Source organism: Dendrobates tinctorius, unplaced genomic scaffold (assembly GCF_039654945.1).
Source record: "Dendrobates tinctorius isolate UK_male_01 unplaced genomic scaffold, ASM3965494v1 ptg000028l, whole genome shotgun sequence".
Lineage (NCBI taxonomy): Eukaryota > Metazoa > Chordata > Amphibia > Anura > Dendrobatidae > Dendrobates > Dendrobates tinctorius.
In genome coordinates, this window is record NW_027361696.1 from 36916177 (window position 1) to 36942560 (window position 26384).

The following is a 26384-nucleotide window of genomic DNA, read 5'->3' on the forward strand; positions in this document are numbered from 1 at the left end:
TTTAGTTCTCCGGCTGTGTCGAGGCGTCTAGAATCATCGTAGGTACGCTCCACGGCTACTGCTAGTTGTGTGGATAGGATCAGGGGTCCGAAATCCACTTAGTTACCAACCTCTCTGGTTTTCTGTGGCTTAGGCTGGTTTCACATTTGCGTTTTTTAGCGCTGGAAAAAAACGCACATGTGCGCATGCGTTTTTTCCCCTATATTTAACATGGGTGCGCATACCTGCGCGCTTGTAAGCGCATGTATGCGATTTTCATGCGCTGCGTTTTTTTGGGGTGTGCGATTGGATTTTCCAGACGCAGCATGTTGCATTTTTTGGCCCTGCAAAAAAGCGCATGCGCACATATGCGCACGTTTTGCGCTAAAAATGGCCATTATAGCCTATGGATGCGCATATGTGCGCACTGGCATGCTCATGTATGCGTTTTTTTGCATATGCGTTTTTTTTTTTTAACCATGGAATTTAGGGGTTTGGGTTAGAGTTAGGGTTAGTTAAGGGGGTTTAGGGTTAGGGTTAGGGTCAGGGTTAGGGTTGGGTTTTGGGTCAGGGTTAGGGTTAAGTATGGTTTGGTTAAGGGTTAGGGTCAGGGTTAGGGTCAGGATTAGGGTTAAGTATGGTTTTGTTAAGGGTTATGGTCAGGGTTAGGGTTAGGGTTAGGGTTAGGGTCAGGGTTAGGGTTAGGGTTAGGGTTATGGTTAGGGTCAGGGTTAGGGTTAAGTATGGTTTTGTTAAGGATTAGGGTCAGGGTTAGGGTCAGGATTAGGGTTAAGTATGGTTTGGTTAAGGGTTAGGGTCAGGGTTAGGGTTAGGGTTAGGGTCAGGGTTAGGGTTAGGGTTAGGGTCAGGGTTAGGGTTAGGGTCAGGGTTAGGGTTAAGTATGGTTTTGTTAAGGGTTAGGGTCAGGGTTAGGGTCAGGATTAGGGTTAAGTATGGTTTTGTTAAGGGTTATGGTCAGGGTTAGGGTTAGGGTTAGGGTCAGGGTTAGGGTTAGGGTTAGGGTTAGGGTCAGGGTTAGGGTCAGGATTAGGGTTAAGTATGGTTTGGTTAAGGGTTATGGTCAGGGTTAGGGTTAGGGTTAGGGTCAGGGTTAGGGTTAGGGTTAGGGTCAGGGTTAGGGTTAGGGTTAGGGTTAGGGTCAGGGTTAGGGTTAGGGTTAGGGTCAGGGTTAGGGTTAGGGTTAGGGTTAGTTAGGGTTTAGGGTTTGGGTTAGGGTTAAGTATGATTTGGTTAAGGGTCAGGGTTAGGGTTAGGGTTAGGGTCAGGGTTAGGGTTAGTAAAGTCATGGTTTGGGTAGTGTGAGGGGCCACCTAAAAATGTTGTAAAAAAACGCAAACGCGGTAAAAACGCACTAAAAACGCATACAAACGCTTAAAAACGCTGCGTTTTTTTCATGCATGCTCATAAAAATGCTTGAAAAAAACGCAGCAGTTGTATGCTTTTGTATGCGTTTTTTCAATGCGTTTTTTTGCGGGAAAAACGCGCTGCAAAAAAAAGCAAGTGTGAAACTAGCCTTAGCTTGGTCTTGCTTTCCTCCTCGGTGACCCAACCATAACACCTCTGCTAGTAAAGCCAGCATTGAATCCTTCTTTTCCTCACTCAAGACTTTTCTTTTCAACTCCTTTGGCATGGTTAAAATTTATTTTTTTCATTTCTATTAGTTTTGGGAAATTACTAGCACTTGTTTTGCCATCCAGCTTGTCCTATTGCAAGAAGATTGTGAACACCACAGCAGGGTTTCATTTTATACTTTCCTTTGTTAAATAACATTTGGTTTAGGTGGTCACCTAAGCAGAAGCACATTAAGTAGAATGAGGTGTACTATGATTGGAATTCAACTGACACTGGAATGGAATGGCTGTCATACATGAAGAGAAGCTGTTTTTTATAAAACTGTGCAGTGGTCTCTTAATTTTTGCCAGAGCTACATATATATATATATATATATATATATACGTATTTATATATATTTATATATAGTAGTGCAGCAGGGTTGGTGCATTGTGACAGATAGGCAGGTACCACAGAAAGTTCAACATAAATGGTGTCTTTATTGTCAGATTGTCAGACTCACATACAGGTGTGATATCCTTTGGATCGTAGCCGGGTTTCCACAAGTACAGTCAGTGTTCAAAACATGTTGCCATGGAAAATGGCACCATCATTGCATCAACCACCTTGAAGTTTCTGGCTCTGTGTTAGCTCCATACAGACCTGGGTTGCACAGAGACTCCTGCTCTGCAGCTTGCAAACTCCAAACTCACACACCAAAGACAAAACTGACAGACTTTAAATGGAATCGTGGCCATAGAGCCACTTCCAAAACCCAGAGTGGAGAGAGGGATTCACCCCACTACAAAACCTGCAAATCCTCTAAAAATAAAAGCCCTTACCTGGTTTTCCTAAATATCTGACTGGGTCAACTACTTGTACCCAATCCACACATCCTTGTATTGTGCCTTGAGATTCACAGGCATTATGCTGTGAACACAAGGTGCTCCACTGGATATAATAAGACTCTGTCTGCATTCTGGGGGACACATATGGACCCTTGCATAAGATCCCCCTCACTGCCTCTCAATATCTACTGTATCTATCTATCTATCTATCTATCTATCTATCTATCTATCTATCTATCTATCTATCTATACATATATATATATAATTTTGTATCATTATTACTTATTTAATTATTTTTTAACTAATTTGTAGCTTTGTTTTTATGAGCACTGTGCAATTTTCTGTTGGGAAATATGATAACAAAAACTTTCGCCTCTGTGGAAACTGTTTGTTTGGAAATACATTAGGAAATAACTTTGTAAATAATTCAAGTATCACACCAAATGTATTGTTTTGCAGTAACTATTTATTAGCAATCAACAAATGTAAATATATAATGTCTTACCTCTGTCTTCTTACTCCAAAAACAAGAGTTTCGCTTTCTAATACAATACAAAAAAGTTTTAAAATATAGTAAATAGTAATATTTCACAATCATGACATGTCACTCCCTCTCTGTACACAACTACAAAGACAGTATAAGACTGTTGGCATGTTTTTGGATAAACTAAATCAGCATATTGAAATTTAGCAACACAGGCTCAGGTAGTTCAATGGTCAAACCACACTACTTCATTAAAGAGTAATCTTCATTTGATTTTTTTCATACCAGTGAAATAAGTATTGAACTCGTCACCCATTTTCTAAGTAAATCTATTTCTAAAGGTGCCATTGACGTGAAATTTTCACCAGATGTTTAGTAGCAAACCATCCAATTCAAACAAAGAAATCATCTATAGATGTCTACAAATTAAGTTATGTGTAATATTGAGAAATGACACAGGGAAAAAGTATTGAACACATAAGGTAAAAGATGTGAAAAATCCCATGGAAGGTAACTGCACCAGCTGAAATCTATCAGTAATTAGAAATCAGTCCTGTCTCTATCAGCTGATTTAACTGATGGCCTATAAAAAAGTATCTCATTCCCAGGGTGCCACACAAAAAAAATCTAATGATGGATAAAACCAGTGAGCTGTCTCAATACCTTTGCAACCATATTGTTGCAAAGCATAGTGATGGCATTGGGTACAGAAGAATTTCTAAACTACTAAAAGTACCTAAGAACAGCATAAAAGAAAGCTGTAAGCTATGTATTCAACCTCCATGGCATCTACAGTATGTACGCTCCCCATGTAAGACTCAATTGCTAAAAAATAAGCATGTTAAACTGCATTTGTTTTGCTCAACAACATTTAGACAAGCCTGTGAAACAATGGGAGAATATAGTTTGGTCAGATGAGACCAAAAGTGAAGCCTTTGGATGCCATAATACATTTGTTTGGAGGCCAAAAGGTGCTGCATATCACCCCAAAAACACCATACCAACAGTGTCATTTGGAGGTGGGAACATCATGGCATGGGGCTGTTTTCCACCATACCGCAGTAGTAAACTTCATGTAATTGAAGGAAAGGTGAATAGACAAATGTACCAAGATATTCTTGATAAAAAAATGCTGAAATCTACCCAGATGATGAAGATTATAAGAGGTTGGACATTTCAGCAAGACAATGATCCCAAACACACAGCCAAGGAAACTCTCAACTGGTCTCATAAAAAAAATAAAGCTGCTACAATAGCAGAACCAATCACGGGTCCCAAATCCAATAAAAATTGTATGGAAGGAACAAAATCTCTGAGTTCAAGAAGGAGCCTACAGAAGCTAGTTTCTCCATACAAGAGACATCTTGAAGCTTCATCACCAACAACGGCTCTTGCAGGAAGTATTAAGTAAATTTCAGTTACTGTGTTAAATACTATTTCCCATTTTATAGGTCATCAGCTGAACCAGATGACATTTTTTTCACTAACTGGCAGGATTGCTTTCTAATTACTGATAAATTAAAGTTGGTGTCCAGACTTTCCAGGGCTTTTTGCACATCTCTTTCTTCATGTGTTCAATACTTTTCGTTGCGTCATTTCTCATTTTTATACTTAACTGAATTTACCGACATCTATGGTGTAATTTCTTTGCCAGTGTGGATTGGATGGGTTGTTACCGACATCTGATGAGAATTTCATGTCAATAGCAGCTTTAGAAATAGATTTATAAAGTTGATGATATGTTCAATACGTTTTTCACTCGCTGCAAATCATAGTTCATATGATTATTGTAAAAGATCTTATAAGAGAAATTCACTTCTTTATCCTCTGCCTTTGCCTTTAGCTCCTCCCCTCTAACATCTCCATTGAATCTCATAAGTGCCAACTGTCATCTCTTATCCTAGTAATGGTAAAATCTTTATTCACTGCATACAAATGTTGAGGTTTTATCTAAAAATTGAGAATTAAATAGCAATAAAGGCGGAAAAAAAGATTTTTTTGGATAAGTTATATTGCAAAGTTTTGTATTTTTCTGTGTACTATTGAAATAAATATTAATATGAAATAAAAGTGAAAATGATGGCTACTCTTTAAAGAAAAATCTTGAATGTTGCCACAAGTCTTTTTCTCTTAGTAGAAACACGTTGGAACCCTGCCCATAAAGATTTAATTCAGGAACATCACTTTTCAACATTAAAAATTTCCAGTTTTACATCAAGTGGCTTTCTGAAAACCAAGGAGGTTTCTGAGAATTTTGTATTTAAACTATAGGCAAGGAAAAAGTAACTATGGGCTCCATGAAGGAAGAAGGAATGAAACTTTCTCTTTGTAAAATAGTTTTTATTTTTACTGATTTATGAACAAAATTAAACAGATGAAAACATGGCTAAAAAAAGCCCAAGTAACAAAAAAATGATCTCTGGAATAAATCAACTATTGTTTAGGTTGTGGTATGAAGGGTCATACACTAACTAGTTATAGAAACATATTAAGACCTACAAATAAGTTGTAAAAAGCAGAAGTTCATTTTTTTTCCAAGAGGTTAACAAGTGATTTTTGCTTAGTTAATGAGGAAATGATAAAAAGTTGGTATTCACTTGTTGCTTTCATGTTGCAAAATATCTTAAATTCCTCTTAAATGTTCTGTTATGCCATAAATAAAATGTTTACACTAAGCTAAGAAAAATGATTAAGCAGATACTTTCTTTCAAATAGACAGGTGAAAAAGACAACGAGAAGGGTAAAAAAAATAATTGAAAGGACTGTATGATATTTGAAAAAAAAATCCTATTTTTTTAATGTATCACAACCTTTGGATTTTAGGGAATATATCTTAAATGACCTAGTTGTCAGACTTAAACAACAAAGAAAGAAAAAAAGAATTTTAGCAGTTTGATAATATTATGACCAGCTTTACGCTGCAATTGGTTTTTGAAATATTAATTTAAAAAAAGTATGGTAATTATCCTTGACTACAAATTTCTGTTACAAACTCTCATAAAATACAAAAAAAATTATAATTCTCTGATTTGCTTTACTCATTATTAGTATTTGAAACCTGATTGTACTATACCTCCAGATGATGAAAATGATTGCCAAAAGTAGAATGATACAAATGACTCCAATAACTGGTCCAATAAAATTATTTGTCTTCTGATCAGCTGTAAAAATATAAGATGCATCTTTTTCTAATTATCTTTATTTTACCACCATCTACATTTGCATAACTAACACAAACATTAACATCACCACTGTTGCAATTATTGGCATCATTTTATTTATTGTTACCAGTATTTTCATCCTTACCATTATCATTATAATTTTTATCTCATGTGATCTTTTTTCCAAACAGTGAGCTCATCTAGGGAGGAGATATTATTCAACTAGGTGAGAGTGGCTGCTATCAGATCAAAAAGCTTCTCTAGGGAGGGGATATTTTTCAACTAGGTTAGAGTGGATGTCTATCAAATCAGTAAGCTCCTCTAGGGAGGGAATGTTTTTCAACTAGGTAATAGTTGATATCTATCAGATCAGTAAGCTCCTCTAGGGAGGTGATAGTTTTTTACTAGGTTAGAGTGGATGTCTATCAGATCAGCAAGCTCCTCTAGGGAGGAGATATTTTTCAATTAGGTTAGAGTGGATGTCTATTAGATCTGCAAGCTCTTCTAGCGAGGTGATATTTTTCAATTAGGTTAGAGTGGATGTCTATCAAATAAGCAAGCTCCTCTAGGGAGGTGATATTTTTCAACTAGGTTAGAGTCGCTATCATATCAGCAAGCTCCTCTAGGGAGGTGATATTTTTCAATTAAGTTAGGCTACTTTCACACATCAGTTTTTTGCCGTCAGGCAGGATCCGGCTATTTTTAGAAAAAACGGATCCGGCATAAATTTTGGAGAACTGTAGAGACAGATCCGTTTTTTTGCTGGATCCGTCTAGCAGGTTATATCTGTTTCCTGGGGGCTGGCCAATTGGATCTGAGCATGCGCAGACTTAAAAAAACGGATCCGGTGGCTGGATCCGTCTTTTTCTCCATCTCCCACATTCCCTCTCTCCTGACCCTGTAGTGTGGCCTATATATGTAGTAGTTGCTAAGGGGAAGCACGCAGTGTGGGGTACAGCACGCAATCATCCCATAAGCAAAGCATCACAGAAGATAAGCATCCAGCAAAACGGCAGTTATACATGGCAGTTAGTCAGGGCAGGAGTCAGGTAACCCACACTTTGCTCTCCCCTTTAACCATGTGCTTCATTTTTATCCTCCTGTGTTCCCTTGCCATCCACATTCATCACCCTATCCCCCCTCCATCACGACTCATACACATCAGCCCCTCAATACTTCCCTCTCCCATGTACAGCTCCCACACACTCCTCACCTTCCTGAGAAACCTCAGCCCATCTTGCCCAAACACATCGCAGAAAAAAACTACTTACAATTCCAACAACTATTGGCTCTTTATCTTCCTTCTCCTACTGATTTCAGGGGACATCTCCCCCAACCCTGGTCCACCATCCCCCAACCTCGACCCCTACCCTACCTCATATCGAAACCACAATAATCTGATTAACATTACTTGCACTCCCTCATCTCAATCTTTTAATTGTGCCCTCTGGAATCCACGCTCTGCTTGTAACAAGCTTCCTTTCCTACACAACTACTTTCTGAACAACTCTCTTAATCTGTTGGCCCTCACTGAAACCTGGATTCAGGATTCTGACACTGTCTCTCCTGCTGCCATTTCCTACGGTGGCTTACAATTCTCTCACTCCCCGAGACCCACAAACAAACCTGGTGGTGGAGTTGGCATACTCCTGTCCCCACAATGCACTTTCCAGGTCATCCCCCCAGTCCCATCACTCTTATTCCCTTCTTTTGAGGTCCACACCATCAGGCTCTTCTGTCCCCTCTCCCTCAGGGTAGCGGTCATATACCGGCCCCCAGGCTCTTCCTTGACCACTTTTCAGCCTGGCTGCCACACTTCATGTCCTCAGAACTACCAACCCTCATCCTGGGAGACTTCAACATCCCCATTAACAGCCCTAATTCCACATCTGCATCCCAGCTTCTATCACTAACCACCTCTCTAGGCCTCTCACGGCTTTCAACCTCTGAGACACATAAGGACGGTAACACCCTTGATCTGGTCTTCTGCCGGCTCTGTTCAATCTCCCACCTAAACAACTCACCGCTTCCACTCTCTGACCACAACATTCTCTCCTTCATGCTCACAAATCCTCGCCCACCCCAGCTCATTCCTACCTACCACACAGTCAGAAATCTACAAGCTATTAACCCTCAGACACTTTCAGATTCCCTACACTCATCTCTGTCCCCAATCTCCTCTCTTTCCTGTCCTAATCTGGCTGTTCATCACTACAATGACACTCTTAGAAGCACCCTTGACCAAGTAGCTCCCCTCACCCTCAGAACCTCCAAACACAGAGTAAAAGAGCCCTGGCTCACATCGCAAACTCAACTTCTCCAGCGATGCTCCAGGAGTGCTGAACGCCTATGGAGAAAAACCCGCACACCAGAAGACTTCATCCACTTCAAATTTATGTTAAGAACCTATAACGCTGCCCTTCACCTTGCCAAACAGACCTACTTCACCACCCTGATCTCCTCACTAGCCAACAACCCCAAGAAACTTTTTGACACTTTTCACTCCCTCCTCAGGCCAAAAGCACAAGCCCCTATCACAGACATTTGTGCTGATGACCTGGCCTCCCACTTTACAGAAAAAATAGATAATATCCGTCAAGAAATCTGCTCCCAACCACCAAGTGCTGTGACTCCCATCCCTTCCTACACCTCCCCTGGCTCACTCTCCACATTTGATCCCATAACAGAAGAAGAAGTCTCCAGACTCCTCTCTTCTTCTCGTCCGACTACATGCACTACCGACCCCATTCCCTCACATCTCCTCCAGTCTCTCTCTCCAGTCGTCACAACCCACCTAACTACAATGTTTAATCTCTCCCTCTCCTCGGGCATTTTCCCATCCTCCTTCAAACACGCCATCGTTACTCCACTACTAAAGAAACCTGCTCTCGACCCATCCTGCACAAACAACTACAGACCAGTCTCCAATCTCCCCTTCATCTCTAAACTTTTGGAACACCTAGTTTACTCCCGCCTTACCCGTTACCTCTCCATTCACTCCCTTCTAGACCCTTCACAGTCCGGCTTCCGCCCCCTTCATTCGACTGAAACTGCACTCATCAAAGTGACCAATGACCTTCTGACAGCAAAACGTCCCTTCTAGACCCTTCACAGTCCGGCTTCCGCCCCCTACATTCGACTGAAACTGCACTCATCAAAGTGACCAATGACCTTCTGACAGCAAAACGTAACGGTGACCACTCTCTGCTCATTCTTCTTGACCTATCTGCAGCTTTCGATACTGTTGACCACCATCTCCTACTCTCTAGGCTCCAGTCACTAGGCATTAAGGACACTGCACTCTCCTGGTTCTCTTCCTATCTCTCTGACCGCTCCTTCAGTGTTTTGTTCTCTGGCTCCACGTCATCTCCTCTTCCTCTTGCTGTCGGGGTACCTCAGGGCTCAGTCCTTGGCCCCCTTCTTTTCTCTCTCTACACGGCCCCAATTGGACAGACCATCAGCAGATTTGGCTTTCAGTACCATCTTTATGCTGATGACACACAACTATACACGTCTTCCCCCAACCTTACCCCCACTGTACTACAGAACGCCAGTGACTGTCTGTCCGCAGTCTCCAATATCATGTCCGCTCTCTATCTGAAACTCAACCTCTCCAAAACTGAACTTCTTCTGCTCCCGCCGTCTACTAACCTCCCTAAATCTGACATTTCCTTCTCCGTAGGTGGTACCACAATAACACCCCGGCAGCAGGTGCGGTGTCTGGGTGTTATGTTTGACACCAATCTCTCCTTTACATCCCATATACAATCCCTTGCCCGCTCTTGCCGCTTACAACTAAAGAACATCTCTAGAATCCGCCCTTTTCTCACTATGGAAACAACAAAAACCCTCACTGTTGCATTGATCCACTCTCGCCTGGATTACTGCAACGCTCTATTAATTGGCCTCCCCGTCACTCGACTATCCCCTCTCCAGTCCATACTCAATGCAGCAGCCAGGATCGTCCATCTGGGTAATCGGTACTCGGACGCGTCCGCTCTTCGCCAGTCCTTACATTGGCTGCCCATTCATTATAGGATCCAATTCAAAGTACTTGTTCTCACCCACAAAGCTCTCCACAGTGCGGCACCCCCTTACATCTCTTCTCTCATTTCTGTCTATCGGCCTAGCCGATCGCTGCGCTCTGCAAATGACTTTCGACTAACCTCTGCACTAATCCGTACCTCCCACTCCCGACTCCAAGACTTCTCCCGTGCTGCTCCTATCCTCTGGAATGCTCTCCCCCAAGAAATCAGGACTATCCACAATTTGCATAGTTTTAGGCGCGCCCTCAAAACACACCTGTTCAGAGCGGCCTATCACATTCACTAATCAAAGTCATTCTCTGTGTAAGTGTGCGTGCGTAGCCCATTCACTATCTCCATCCATCCTTCACTCCTGCAAGATGGCTGGACCTTCATTGTAAATACACCATTGTAAATACACACCTGTACTCTGTATCTCCCTCACCTCATTGTAGATTGTACGCTCTCACGAGCAGGGTCGTCTTATTTCGTCTTATTTTGCTTTAATTATTGTATTGTTAGCGTTGTTACTTATGACTTGTGTTTTGAAACTGTTAAACTGTAAAGCGCTGCGGAATATGTTGGCGCTATATAAATAAAGATTATTATTATTATTATTATTATTTTCTGGATCCGGCGCATTCCGGCGCCCATAGACTTTCATTGTAGCAAAAAGCTGGAAGCGCCGGATCCGGCGCTTCCGGCTTTTTCGCCGGAGACAAAAAACGTTACAGTAGCCGTTTTTTCCAGACGCCGGAATGAGACAAGTAGCCGGATCCGGCAAAAAACGGATGAAACGCAATGCCATCCGGCGCGATCCGGCGCTAATGCAAGTCAATGGGGAAAAACTGGATCCGGCATTGCATTTTGCCGGATCCGGTTTTACAAAAAAAAGCCGGATCGCGCCTGACGGCAAAAAACTGATGTGTGAAAGAGGCCTTAGAGTGGACGTCTATCAGATCAACAAGCTCCTCTAGGGAGATTATATTTTTCAACTAAGTTAGAGTGGAATTCTATTAGATCAGCACACTCCTCTAGTGAGGTGATATTTTTCAATTAGGTTAGAGTGGATGTCTATCAGATCAGCAAGCACCTCTAGGGAGGGAATAGTTTTCAACTAGTTTGGAGTGGATGTCTATCAAATCAGTAAGCTCCTCTAGGGAGGGGATATTTTTCAACTAGGTTAGAGTTGATATCTATCAGATCAGTAAGCACCTCTAGGGAGGGGATAGTTTTTTAACTAGGTTAGAGAGAATGTCTATCAGGTCAGCATGCACCTCTAGGTAGGAGATATTTTTCCATCAGATCTGTCAGGGTCTAACAATTGACACCTTAACTGATCAGCTATTACCTGTTCTGGCAGGAGCCGGATGTAAAGAGTGTGCAGTGCAAAACACATTACTATTCCATCATACTGTTTATTGGCTTGGGGCACTAGGGAGCAGCCACTAACAGATTTACAGATCTGTGGTGTTCAGCGCTATATGATATTTTTACCTGGCCACTAGTGATGAGCGAGTATACTCATTGCTCGGGTGTCCTCCGATTATTTTGGCATGCTCGGAGATTTAGTTTGTGTTGACGCAGTTGCATGATTTGCGGCTGCTGCTGCTGCTAATAAACAGGCTATCCTCATATGTATTCAGGCTGTATTGCAGCCGCAAATCATGCAGCGGCATTGACACAAACTAAATCTCTGAGCACGCCAAAATACTCGGAGGACACCCGAGCATTCTCCGGAAAACTCAAGCAAAGAGTATACTCGGAGAAAGAATTAGGCATTGAGCTACAGGACTGGGAAGTTGAACGTATTTGCAAAAACTCATATGGCCCATCCAATTGTGTTAAAGTTCAAGAAAACTCATACAAGGTCATCACAAGATGGTATACCACTCCGGTGGCTACTCTTGTATAGTGCCCTAGCATCCCACCAACCTGCTGGAGATGCGCTTTGATGAGGGGGAAGTTTCTCCACCTCTGGTGGTCTTGTGATAAAATAAGGCCATTTTGGGGGGAAGTTATCAGAATTACAACTAAACTATGCAGTCTTACAAAACCACTACAGCCGAAGCTAATCTTCCTCAATTGGTCCCTAGTGACTTCCCGCAAGCAAAGTAAAAATCTTTATTGCTATTCTTGGTAGCGGCTGCCAAATTACTTATACCTCCGTATTGGCACTCCCAAAACAGTCCGAGTCTCTCAGCGTGGTTACAAAAAGTCGATCAGCTCTATTATATAGAAGAAATAGTGGCATTTACACAGCTTTCGACTGCTAAATTTAAGGAGACTTGGGCCCCATGGGTATCATATAGAGAAAACGATGAATATTCGAAGTTCAGGAGCACCGAGTAACTGAAGTACTGTGGAAGGGGATCTTAGATTTCGATTAAAGGGTGAGACATCTAATATGTGACTCACACTACTATCCCTATAAGCCTTCTGTTTTAAATTGGAATTAGATGCCATCTCCACCTTACCCCCTGGATGGAAGACTCTCCTATCACCCTATCCTTTTCTCCCCCCTTCACCTTCTTCACTACTACGTTATAACTTTAAAGAAATAGGTTTATGTGTACAGGCATTAATTCTTTGAAATGAACAAAATTTTGGAATTAGAACAGCACAGCCATATTGTAAGGAAATCTGTTTTCTTTTTATTAGGACACAATAGCTGTACACGAAAAGAGATTTTGATTGAAATCAAATGCCATACAACCTGTAACTGATTAATAACCAAATGATTTCCTTGTAACCAAATGCTCTGTTACATATACCTTACAGTTTTCTACGTTTTTCTTGCTGCTTTTAAAATTCAATAAAAAGATGTTTAAAAAAAAAAGCGTGTACTCGCTCATCACTACTAGCCACTGGTGGAGTAAGTAACAGAGTATGTAACAGATAACTAATGGGGGTTGCAGATTATGGACCCCCACCCATCTGACATTGATATCTCATACAAGGAAAGGTCATCAACATCATATTAGTGAACAAGCCTTTTATTATAATCTAATTTTTACCTAAACCAACACTGTTAAGCAATAAAGCAGAGGGAAGAGCATGTTATCCAGATTCAATGAGAGATGGTGCTGTAGACTGCCTATTGTGCACTGAGCAACTTATTTGCATATTACTTGAATCACCATTTTCTTAAAAAGTAGCCAGAGGATTTTGGAATCAGAGATAAGCTCTGCTGGCTTCAGGATTCTCCCTCTGCGTGGGATAGATCCCAAGCATTATCTGGCACTGTGGTCTCTCATTCAGGTCTGGCCACTCCCGTTGCTGCTCAGGACAGACGTCGGTCCTAGCGTCTTGCTCAGTCTTGTGGTATACGTTTGGTTACTGCTGGCTCTCCAGTCAAGTCTATGGGAACCAGTGATACACAGTACTTGGTCAAGCCGTTCGGTCTCTGTAATGCCCCCCCAAATCTTTCAAGAGTTTGTAAATTACATCTTTTTTTAATTGTTATCCACATCTGTGGTAATATATCTGGATGACATACTCATCAAATCCCCAGATGTTGACACTCATCATAAAGATGTGTGTTGAGTCTTTGAGCTCTTATGCGCCAATTCTCTTTTTGCCAAACTGGAGAAGTGCGTGTTTGAGCAGGAGTCTTTACCATTTCTTGGGTGCAAGGGTTTAGCTATGGACCCTGTCAAGCTGGAGTCGGTGTTGAACTGGCAGGAACCTCATTCCCTTAAACCGGTGCAGCACTTTATAGGTTTCATTAATTATTACCACCAGTTCATTCCCCACTTCTCCACATTAGCAGATCCATTGGTAGCCCTCACCTACATACTGCTCAATGGCTCAGTGGCTGAATTCTCGCCATTCCTCTCCCGGTTCAATTTTACCATCCATTTTTTTCTGAGGAGAGGAATTTACGTGCCAATGCCCTGTCTAGTTCAGTAGTCTCGTCCGAGGATGGGGACGAGCCACGTCTAATAGTCCCTTTGGAGAGCCTATTAATTGTGACACCGATGTCTCTGGAGCAGGTACTTCCAGGTAAATCTTTTGTACTACTTAATCTGCAGTCGGAGGTTCTCATGAGCACACACCTCCAAATTGGGTGGTCATTTTGGCATCAAAAGGACATCTGAACTTCTAGAGAGGTCTTATTGGTGGCCTCGGATGGTGCGCGATATCAATGATTACGTGCTAGCCTGTGTCTCGTGTCAGCAGGCTTTTTTTTATCCCTTGCCTGTGGCAGATAGGCCCTGGGAGATGGTCGGGATGGGCTTTATAGTGGACCTGCCTAAGTCCCATAATAATAGGGTAATTTGGGTTGTCACTGGTCATTTTTCCAAAATGGTAACCCTGGTTCCTTTTCCTCATATATCTACCTCAAATCAATTATCTATTTTGTGTCCACCAGGCATGACAACTGGTCCATGGGCATAGTTTTCTCTAAACAATGCCATCTCTGATTCCATGGGGCAGACTCCTTTTCTCCTGAACTACAGTCAACATCCGCATGTCCCTGTGCCCATGACCGTCTAGTCTTCCAACCCTAGGGTGGTGGACTGAGCAGTGGAGGCTCGTGACATCTGTGACCTCATGCAGGATGCAATTAAAGTGTCAAAGGAGAGAATGAGGGCTTCCAATGACGCACATCATCGTCCCACTCCAGTCTTTGCCCCGGGAGATTTAGAGTGGCTGTCAGTTTGCAACATCAAGTTGCATGTAGAGTCCACTGAATTTTCTCCCCGCTACTTAGGTCCTTTAACCCCTTTCTGCCAGATGATTTACTATCCCGTCCATGTGCCCTGGAACCTAACTCCCATGGATGGGATAGTATGTCATAGGCGATCAGCCGCACTCACGAGGGAAGCGCGGCTGATCGCAGTGAGGTGTCTGCTGATTCTCACAGAGGACACCTGGCTCTGAGTGCCAGGAGTGGTCTCGGACTGCTTCCGGCACTTTAACCCCCAGAACACTGCAATCAAACATGATCTAGGAGCAGGCAGATGGGCTGTCAGCTCTGACAGCCCCTCTGCCTTTGGGTCAGAGACCCCGCCGCGTGACTCAGGGTCCTGAATTCTGCCATGGAGATCTGATGTTGTGAAGATGACATCCGAGTTGCCAGGCCTGAGAGACTTCCTGTCATGTGCGGTGCATGTCAGGAAGTCTCACAGGTCAGTGTAAAATGCATACAGCGCTGACAGTTTCTATAGCATGCAGATCTGCATGCTGTAGAAGCAATCAGCCTGCCCAAAATGAGAGTCCCAAAGTGGGACAAAGTGTAAAAGTAAGAATTAAATAAACAAATTTTTTTAAATAAATGTAAAAATATTTTAAATAATAGTAAAAAATCAATATTTATTCAAGCAATAAATAAATATTTGAATAGAAAAAAAATCTAAACAATAAAAGTACACATATTTAATATCGACATGTCCGTAACGATTCGACCTATAAAACTGTTCCACTAGTTAACCACTTTAGGGAAAACCATTACAAAAAATAAAAAAAACAATGCTTTATCATCATACCGCCGAACAAAAAGTGGAATGACGTGCGATCAAAAAGATGGATAAAAATAAACATAGTACCACTGAACACATAATCTTGTCATGCAAAAAGCAAGCCCCCATTCAGCATTATCAGCAAAAAAAATAAAAAGTTGCAGCTCTCAGAATAAAGCGATGCAAAAATAATTATTTTTATATAAAACAGTTTTTATTGTATAAAAACGTTGAAACGTAAAAAAGATATAAATGAGGTATTGCTGTAATTGTACTGACCCGAATAGTAAAACTGCTTTATCAATTTTACCACAACGGTGTAATCGCCCCCCCAAAAGAAATTCATGAATAGCTGGTTTTTGTTCATTCTGCCTCACAAAAATCGGAATAAAAATGGTACCAATAAAACGATAACTCATCCCGCAAAAAACAAGACCTCACTTGACTCTGTGGGCCAAAATATGGAAAAAATTATAGCTCTCAAAATGTGGTGATGCAAAAACTATTTTTTGCAATAAAAAGCATCTTTTAGTGTGTGACAGCTGCCAAACATAAAAACCTGCTATAAATAGTAAATCAAATCCCCCCTTTAACACCCCCTTAATTAAGAAAAAATAATAAAATTAAAAAAGTATTTAGTTCTATTTTTGAATTAGTGTTAGGGTTGGGGTTAGGGTTGGGGCTAAAGTTAATGTTAGGGTTGGGATTAGGGTTAGGGTTGGGATTAGGGTTGGGGTTAAAGCTAGGGTTAGGATTGGGGCTAAAGTTCGGGTTAGCGTTAGGGTTGGGATTAGGGTTAGGTTTGTGGTTAGGGTTATGGATAGGGTTGGGATTAGGGTTAGAGGTGTGTTGGGGTTAAGGCTTGAGTTAAAATTGGGGGGTTTCTACTGGTTTGCCACTTCAGGGGCTCTCTAAATGCGACATGTTGTCTGATCTCAATTCCAGACAATTCTGCGTTAAAAAAGTCAAACGGTGCAGCTTCCCTTCCAAGCTCTGCCGTGTGCCCAAACAGAAGTTTACCACCACATATGTGGTATCAGCCTACTCAGGACAAATTGCACAAAAAGTATTGGGGTCCAATTTCTCCTATTACCCTTGGTAAAGTAAAAAAAATTGGATCTGAAGTAAATTTTTTGTGAAAAAAAGTTAAATGATCATTTGTTTAAACATTCCAAAAATTCCTGTGAAGCACCTGAAGGGTTAATAAACTTCTTGAATGTGGTTTTGAGCACCTTGGGGGGTGCAGTTTTTAGAATGGTGTCACTTTTGGGTATTTTCTATCATATAAACCCCTCAAAGTGAATTCAAATGTAATGTGGTCCCTTAAAAAAATGGTGTTGTAAAAATGAGAAATCGCTGGTCAACTTTAAACCATTATAACTTCCTAACAAAAAAAAATTTTGGTTCCAAAATTGTGCTGATGTAAAGTAGACATGTGGGAAAGAATGAAAATTCAAAGTTGGAAAATTGTGAAATTTTCAAAAATTTTGCCAAATTTCTGTTTTTATTTCACATATTAACGCAAGTAATTTCAAAGAAATTTTACCACTAACGTGAAGTACAATATATCACGAAAAAGCAGTGTCAGAATCACCGGGATCCATGGAAGCATTCCAGAGTTATTACCTCATAAAGTGACAGTGGTCAGAATTGTAAAAATTGGCCAGGTCATTAACATGCAAACCACCCTCGGGGGGTTAAGGGGTTAAAGGTTTTAGAGCAGGTTGAATCCTGTAGTTTATTGTCTCAGTCTTCCACCGCACTTGAATATCACTGACATTTTTTGATGTGTCTGTTTTAAAACCTATCTATATGGCCCAGTTTTCTGGGACTCCTGCTGAGGGTTCGGATATGTCGTCGGATGATTTTGAGGTCAATGCTATTGTTAAGTCCAAGGTGATGCTCGTCAAAAATTTTTTTTTGGTTGACTGGAAGGATCATGAACCAGAGGATAGGACCTGGGAGCCTATTGAGTGCATTTGTGCCCCTTAACTTATTGCAGCCTTCGAGCGTGGCAAACATCAGCAGAGGGGTGGGTATTGTTAGGCATCGGGACTCTCCTGCTGCGTGGGATAGATTCCAAGCATTATCTGGTACTGTGGTCTCTCATTCAGGTCTGGCTGCTGCAGTTGCTGCTCAACATAGACGTTGGTCCCAGTGTTTTGCTCAGGCTTGTGGTATACAGTATGTTTGCTTACTGCTGGCTCTCCAGTCAAGTCTATGGTAACCAGTGATATGCAGGAGCAGCCTTGCACTCTGGAATCTAAGGCCTCTTTCACACATCAGGTTTTCGCCGTCAGGCGCGATCCGGCGCTTTTGACAGAAACCGGAACCGGCGAAATGCAATGCCGGATCCGGTTTCCCCCCCATTGACTTGCATTAGAGCCGGATCGAGCCGGATGGCCATGCGTTTCATCCGATTTTCGCCGGATCCGGCAATGTGACGCGATCCGGCGTCTGGAAAAAACGGCTACTGTAACGTTTTTTGTCTCCGGCGAAAAAGCCGGACACGCCGGATCCGGCGTGTCCGGCTTTTTCATACAATGAAAGCCTATGAGCGCCGCAATGCGCCTGATCCGGCGACAGCCGGATCCGGTGGCCGGATCCGTTTTTTTTGGTCTGAGCATGCTCAGTAGCTCTGCCCACAAGACATATATAAAAGCAAGACAGTGGGACCCTCAGACACACCCAACATGCCACCCAAGCCAAGAACCAGGAGCAGGAGAAGGCAGCAGACATCTGCAGCAGCACCATCAGCACCACCCCAAATGGAGCAGCATGCTGAACAACGGGAGGGGAGTCCAGCAGCAGATGAGAGACGGTAATTATCAAATCCCCCATTCCTCCAAACTAGGGCTATTGAATATCAAGATATTCATTGGCCCTTTGTTTCTCTTTATTCAACAGCCGCCCAATAGATGCAGCAGCAGCAGCAGCAATGGCAGCAGCTGGAACACCACCCACAGCCATGGAGTCTGGCCACCAGGAAGACAGCACATCATCTTCTGGGAGCCCTCCCTCGCATCGTCAGCGTTTGACGGTAAGTTTTTATTTCCAAAATCCATCATCTCTGTAATATATGTCTATTCATTGCCTTTTATTTCAAAACAGGAATCACAAGATGAAGAGGAGCTCCCAGAAGAAGAAGGAAGGGGTGGACAGACACTTGGAGTGGGCTCACAATTGGTAAGTTTTTTGCATCAAACGCAGAAACACAACATCACACTACACACAACACATAGAAAACAATGTTCTGCAGACCACACACAGCAAACAAATGCCTACATCCAAAGACATAACATTTTTTGTTTTCTTCTCTAGTGTTCCCAATCTGGTGCTCGGCCAAGAGGTCCTCGCAGTGCCTCCCAGGGTCGTCGGCGACAGCAACGCGGCGGTCACCAGCGTGTAAGTATAAATATTTTTGCTTTGTTTTTTTGCACTTTTTATTTCATTTCTTTTGTGGAGGCTAATTATGTTATTTTTGTCTTTTTCTTTAACAGCCTTCACAGCGTGCTCCCGACTCTGACGGTGAGGATGGAGGACTCAATGTGGACCACCTCATCGATCTCGTCAGAGAAAGGGAGCCGCTCTGGAATATGGCTGACCGCCGCCATGCTGACCTTATCATTACCCGACGACTCTGGGAGGAAATCTGTTCGCTCCTTGTGGACCGCTGGGAGGACCTCGAAGCTCGGGCCCAGATTAAAGAGCGTAAGTATATACAGTACCAGTTGCTTGATTTAAACCAGTGTTTCCCGAACTCCAGTCCTCGTGGTCCCCACGGATCATGTGTTCAGGATTTCTATTTACTTTGGAAATCCTGAAAACATGACCCCTGGGGACCATGAGGACTGGAGTTTGGGAAACACTGATGTTGTATACTAACCACTTTGTCCTTTCTCGTTTCAGGGGAGAGAATTGTGAAGCGGTGGCGGTCTGTGAGGGATCGCTTCAAGAAGGAGTTCAATAAAGAGATGCGGGCCCCCGAGTGGATCTGGAGGACGCAGGAGCAAGTACAAGTATGCACGAGCCCTGTCGTTCCTCCGGGAAACAATGCTCACCAGAAGGTAAATATTACACACCACATGTGACAAAAAATGTTTAGATGTAACTTTTTTTTTTCAGCCAGGGCCATACCATGTCACTATTTTAATTGTTTTTTTTTTCTCTTTATTCCACAGCACGGTGAGCAGCACTCGGGAGCCTGCACAATTGGACCCTTCTGAGGCGATCCCTGAGGAGACCGGCACCGAGGGATACTTCGACCGCCCCAGTACATCTGCACCTTCCCAGCCTTCCCACACATTCGACCCATCTGTCCCATCCACCAGCACAGGAGCATCGTGGCCGCCTACATTACATGAAGCTGCTGGTGAGGAGATCACTTTCCCTTTACCCCACCCTTCTGCCCCTGCCACCTCTAGTACACCTGCGGGTACTGGGCGGCAGCGGCAGAGGGGTCAGGAAAAGAGTTATGCGCCAGAGTTCTTGCATCTGAATGCATCTTTCCAGAACTGTCTAAAAGTCTTGTCAGAGCAAATCTCCGCAGGCTTTCAGCAGATCAACTCCAGCATTCTGGAGGTGAAGACACTTCTGCAAACCATGCATTCAGAAGCAAGATCTTCGCCAAACCACAACTTTTTCAGGTCTGTTGTGGAGCGCATGGCAACACTATCTCCTACCCAGCAGATGCATGTAATGCATTCGTGCCACGGTGCTCTACAGCAGGTTACCTCCCAACCTCCACCTCCCACCACTGTAGTTCCTCCATCTGCACCCCCTCCAGCCACTTTCCATCCTCCCCCTCCTATTACATCTGCACCCCCTCCAGCCACTTTCCATCCTCCCCCTCCTATTACATACCAGCAACCTCACCAGTACCAGCAACCTCCCCAGTACCAGACATCTCCCCACTTCCAGCAACCGGCCCCGTACCAAACTCCTTCCCCGTACCAAACTCCTTCCCCGTACCAAACTCCTTCCCCATACAACTTTCCATCAACATCATCTGCTCCTACAGTCCCTGCCCAACCCTCCACTCCACCACCCACCACCTCTTCTGCCTCCCACATGTCCACCCATTCTGTAGCTTTTTCCACACCATCACCTCTAACTGTTTCTTCCCCACCACGATCCCAGTCCTCTCTCCACACTCCTATTGTCGAAGTGTCCCGCAGCCCCTCCAGCAGTATTTCCACCCCACACTACACCGAGTTATAATGTTTTTTTTGTAATAAAAATGCCCATTTGGTTGGTTTCAAACCTTTATTAAAAAAGTTTTTTTAACTTTAAAAACAGTTTACAAAAAAAAAATATTTTAAATAAAAGTTAAATTATTGTTTACACTGGTTGTCTGTCATTTCTTTCTGCAGCGAAATATGTTTAAAAAAAAGGTTAAATACAGGGTATTTAAAAGGTAAAAAGGTATTCAAAACCAGGTATATAACTGTGGGTAAATTTTAGCTTTTTGCCACAGTTGTGTTCCTGTTTGTGTTTGAAGCAAAGTATTTCACCTGAAAAGTTGTGTTTATTGTTGGTGATTTCCTAACAATGTACACAACTTTTGTTAAAAGGTGAAATACTTTGCATAAAACACAACCAGGTACACACCTGTGGCCTAAAGCTAAAAATAGAGACCATGACAAGATAGCCAACTTTGGTTGGCAAAGGTATATACTGTTGGTACAGAAGGTACACAAGTTTGGTTAGGGCACAAATCTTTCACACTCTGTCATCCTGCCAGTGTACTCTGCCTTGAGGTGACATAAAGTATAGTGCAAAATTGTCCCTCATTACTGAAACCGTCACAGAACTTCTAGTGGTAATGTCATGGTAATCTTGCAAGGTGGTTTCTTCAGAGGTGTCCTCAATGGAAATTGGTTCCTTGCAGATAACAAAATTGTGGAGTACCACGCAAGCTTTGATCACCTCGTCCACAGTTTCTGTCTTGAGGTTGATCGCAGTCAATAGGACCCGCCATTTGGCTGTCAGAATACCAAAGGTACATTCAACCATTCTTCTTGCTCTTGTGAGGCGGTAATTAAAAATGCGTTTTGGTCTTGTCAATCCTCTGCTAGAGTACGGTTTCAAAAGGTGTTCTGACAGCTGGAAGGCTTCATCCCCTACACAGACAAATGGCATAGGTGGACCAGATGTTTGCGGCAGCGGTCTAGGTGGTGGGAACTGGAAGGTGTTTCCATACAGTTTACGCCCCATGGCAGACAGTTTGAAAACTTGAGAGTCATTGGAGCGGCCATAGGCCCCAATATCAACCGCAATAAATTTGTATTCCGCGTCAGCGATGGCCATGAGGACAATTGAAAAATATTTCTTGTAATTGAAATATTCCGATCCCGATCCGGCTGGCTTTACAATGCGGATATGTTTCCCGTCCACAGCGCCCAAGCAGTTGGGAAACTGACATATCTGTTGAAACTTGTCAGCAATTTCAATCCACCTCTCTGTTGTGGGCTCTGGTAAAAACTCTTCAGCTAAGGAGTCCCACAGTGCACGGCATGTGTACTTCACAATTCCAGATATGGTGGAAATCCTGAGTCTGTACTGGAAATGCAGTGACGAAAGGGATTCTCCAGTTGCAAGAAATCTGTGGGGAATTAAAATACAATAAATAGTTTTAAATCACAGCATTACATACCAAAACTGAGCTATAACACTTGGAGATACAAACTACCACCAACAAGATTGCAGTGAAAGTTTGCTCTGATGCGATCACATCCAATAAATGTGGCTTACCTTAAAGTCACCATCAGACGCTCTGCGGGTGAAACAGAGAAGCGGCAATAGGTGTCCACTTTTCTTATGAGGTGTGCAATGCGCTCCACCAAGTAATCAAAATTCTCCATTTTCATCCGAACATATCCAAAAAATTTATCCGGGTTTCGTCGAAGGTCCATGCAGAGTGTAGAATAGACCCCACGCGTCATTCTCTTGGCTGTGATGGGGTGGATCCACAAACGTCGTCTACGATGCCTGATGCGCTGCTGTCTCGCTCTCTCCTTCTCCAGAACAATCACCCTCAAACGATTCGCCTCCGCTATAAAATCCGCCAAATTCTTCAAAATATTTCCAATGACAACATCCATCTTCACCAGTAACTTGCTCTTCTCTCCAACCTGCACTTTCTCCTCTACAACCTGTCAAAGAAGGGCTGTAGGAACATGCTATATATAGTTTTCCAGTAGCCAATCCCGTTCGGAAGGCCACAAGGGTCAATTTTAAAAACCGGATCCGGCGTAATCCGTCGAAAAACGGATAGAAAAACGGATGAACCGGATGAGACGGATCCGGTTTTGTCTGTCAAGAACAAGACGGATCCGGCAGAAAACCGGATCCGGCACATCAGGTTTTACAAAACATTTGCCGGATCCGGCATACCGGGACGACGCCGGATCGCGCCTGATGCCGAAAACCTGATGTGTGAAAGTAGCCTAAGTCCAGAGATCACCTTAATGAGCATGTCCGTGATGTGGCATCTTCTTATTGGTCATCGGACGTTAGCTGCCCTGGTGATGTGGCAGCTACAGATTGGCCCATGGGCAGTGCCTTGACCGACTGGGCATTAGTGTTTGGAGTTGAACCTAGCATTTAAAAGGCTCTTGGCAGCGCACGCGGGCGCTCTAGTGTCATTTATGTTTGGTGTGTGTGAGTGGTTGCTCTACCACTCTGTCTGCATGTGTCATTTTATGCTCAATGAGTGTACATGTCGGCAGGCAGATTGCACACGTATGTGTCTTCGTACGCAGGGCTCGTGCCCTGTCTTTAGTTTGCTGCATGCTTTGGGTGCCGGTCAGGCACAGGTTTAGTAGTATCAGGACTAGGGTAACTTGCCACTTGGCTTAGCATCTGTTTCATTCCTGTGTGGGGTTAGCACAGTTCAGTTATAGAGCAATCTCATCCCTTATGCTATACTTCTCTATGAAGGCAACAGGGTATTGTTCCTAGAGTCATAAGAGTTCTTTCTATCGGCTCAGTATCTGCTTCATTCGTGTGTGCGGATAACACAGTTTAGTTGCAGAGCTAGCTCAGTCCAGTTGCTAACTTTCCTGTGACAGTAACAGGGTATAGTACTTAACATACTTAGTGCAGTACTGCTCTGTGAAGTAACAGACCTTGGTACGCAGTGTTCCTATCCCACTGTGTGACGTTTAACACAGTGTGTGTAAGGTGAATGCTTGGTGGTTTGTTCCGTCATCTTTCACACTAGCAGCAGGTTTCACTTCTGCACGGTGGACCCCGGGTTGCGATTGCACTTTATTTTATATTTTATTTAGTGCAATCCGCCAACCCTAACATGCTCCTTCACAGATAAAGCTCATCTATGATGACATTTACTTACTTTAAAGAATCATTTTGCACTGATAGACTCCTGTTATGATAATTTTCAGTGCTATATCAAAAACTGAGCAGGATTTAATAAAAAGAAGGAAAATAGAGATTACCCGTATATACTCGAGTATAAGTCGACCCCCCCTAATTTTGCCTCAAAAACCTGGGAAAACTTATTGACTCAAGTATAAGTCTAGGGTGGGAATTGCCGAAGATACTGGTAAATTTCAAAAATAAAAAAAGATAAGAATACCGTAATGCTGCAGAACATATGCCCCCATAAATGCTGCACAGTGAGTAATGGTGGCCCAAATACCGTAATGCTGCACAACAGGTATGCCCCCATAAATGCTGCACAGTGAGTAATGGTGGCCCAAATACCGTAATGCTGCAGAACATATGCCCCCATAAATGCTGCACAGTCCATGATTTATTGGCCAAGTGATAGGATTACCGGTACCGTAATCCTATCATGTTGCTGCTGCCCCTGCTGGAATTAAAAAAAAAAAACCCACTATATACTCACCTCCGTTGCTGACAGCTGCTCCTGAGCATTACCGGCTCTTCAGTGACTCAGGCAGAGGGCGCGTGCTATCCACGTCATCGCGCCCCCTGCACGTCACTGCCGGAGGACGGGAGAGAGCAGCGCGCTGGGAGAGAGCGGCGAACAGCGACTTGTAACGCCGCCGGGACACTGACAGGCTGCAGGGGACCGCAGACACATACCGGGGAACGCGGAGACGACGGGGACCAGGTAAGTTTGAACCGTGACCCGAATATAAGTCGAGGGGGGTCTTTTTCAGCCCAAAAAGGGGGCTGAAAAACTCGACTTATATTCGAGTATATACGGTAATTGGGTTTTAGGTACTGTAACTCTGCAGTTTGCATTCAGAATTACATGGATCAACCAAAAAGCAAAACTAATATACTATCTATATAAATATGGTGCAGTTCCTTATTTTGCTGCCAAAACAGCCCTTTCCTGTTGAGATATGGCCCTCATAAGACTGCTTAGTGTCCTGTGGTATCTGACACCAAGACAATGGCATATCCTTTATGTTCAATCTAATTGAGGTCTGAAAATTTAATGACTAGTCATCAAGGTCTTGATCTTTTTTCATGCGCCTCACATTCGTTCCTCGACAATATTTGCAGTTTGGCTGGATGCACTATTCTTCTGAAAAAGGCCATTGCTACTAAAAATTACCACTGTCATGAAGGGAGTGTATTTTGACAGTAGATTGTTTAGGTATGTAGTTTATGTCATATTGACATAAATGCCAGGATTCAAAGTTTCTTACAAGATCAAGTTCCCAGAACATAACACTGTGTGTGCTAGCTTGTATTCCTCTTTTAATGCATCCATAAGCCATCCATGTATTGTAAAAGAACACATATTTCATAAGACTAGTCTACCATCTTACATTACTTAATGGTTTAGTTGCAATGCTACATCTAGTTGAATGTTGTAAATATTGGCACTCTTACTGGTATTCCAGTACACAGAGCCTACACAGCAGTCTGCAATGTAACCATTTTCAGCATTATTATTATTAGTACTAGCTGAAGACCCCGGTATTGCCCTGGCATAGTAACTAGCTACAGTTAGTTATAACAAATTATCATGATTATATCTATATATATGTAAATCTGAGTGTATATCCCCACCCACTCCGCATAGCCACATTTACTATAGTATCCCACATCATCCCATCAGCCAGAGCCACCGGACTACTACCTCTAATATCCCACAGCATCCCGTCAGCCAGAGCCACCAGACTACTACCCCTAATATCCCACATGATCAAGGTCAGCCAGATCCACCGATCTACTACCCCTAATATCCCACATCATCCCATCAGAACCACCGGACTACTACCCCTAATATCCTAAATCATCCCATCCGAGCCACCCGACTACTACCCCTAACATCCCCCATCATCCCGTCAGCCAGAGCCACCAGACAACTACACCTACTATCATCCCACATGATCAAGGTCAGCCAGAAACACCGACCTACTACCCCTAATATCCCACATCATCCCGCCAGAGTCACCAGACTACTACCCCTAATATCCCACATCATTCCATCAGCCAGAGCAACCGTACTACTACCCCTAATATCTCACATTATCCCATCAGCCAGAGCCACCAGATTACTACCCCTAAGATCATCCCATCAGAGCCCCCGGACTACTACCACTAATATCCCACATCATCCCATCAGAGCCACCGGACTACTACCACCTAATCTCCCACATCATCCCATCAGAGCCACCAGACTATTACCACTAATATCCCTCATCATCCCATCAGAGCCACCGGACTACTATGATTTCAGGGAATTAGGCTGTAAGCTTAAAGCAAGGACCTCCAAGGTGGTATTTTCGGAAATACTTCCTGTACCACGTGCCACGCCAGAGAGGCAACGGGAGATTAGGGAGGTTAATAAGTGGCTCAGGAATTGGTGTAGGAAGGAGGGGTTTGGGTTCCTGCAGAACGG

General features: G+C 43.2%; 1 protein-coding gene across 1 annotated transcript in view; it reads right to left on the minus strand.

The window, feature by feature from the left end:
• Positions 1 to 26384, minus strand: part of LOC141084891 (B-cell receptor CD22-like) — a 67918-nt gene that overhangs the window by 32108 nt on the left and 9426 nt on the right. The window contains exons 5-6 of the mRNA XM_073569845.1: positions 5958 to 6045; positions 2906 to 2942 (exon numbers count right to left, since the gene is read on the minus strand). Of these exons, the coding sequence (XP_073425946.1) occupies positions 2906 to 2942; positions 5958 to 6045 (125 nt within the window). The remainder of the gene's footprint in view (positions 1 to 2905; positions 2943 to 5957; positions 6046 to 26384) is intronic.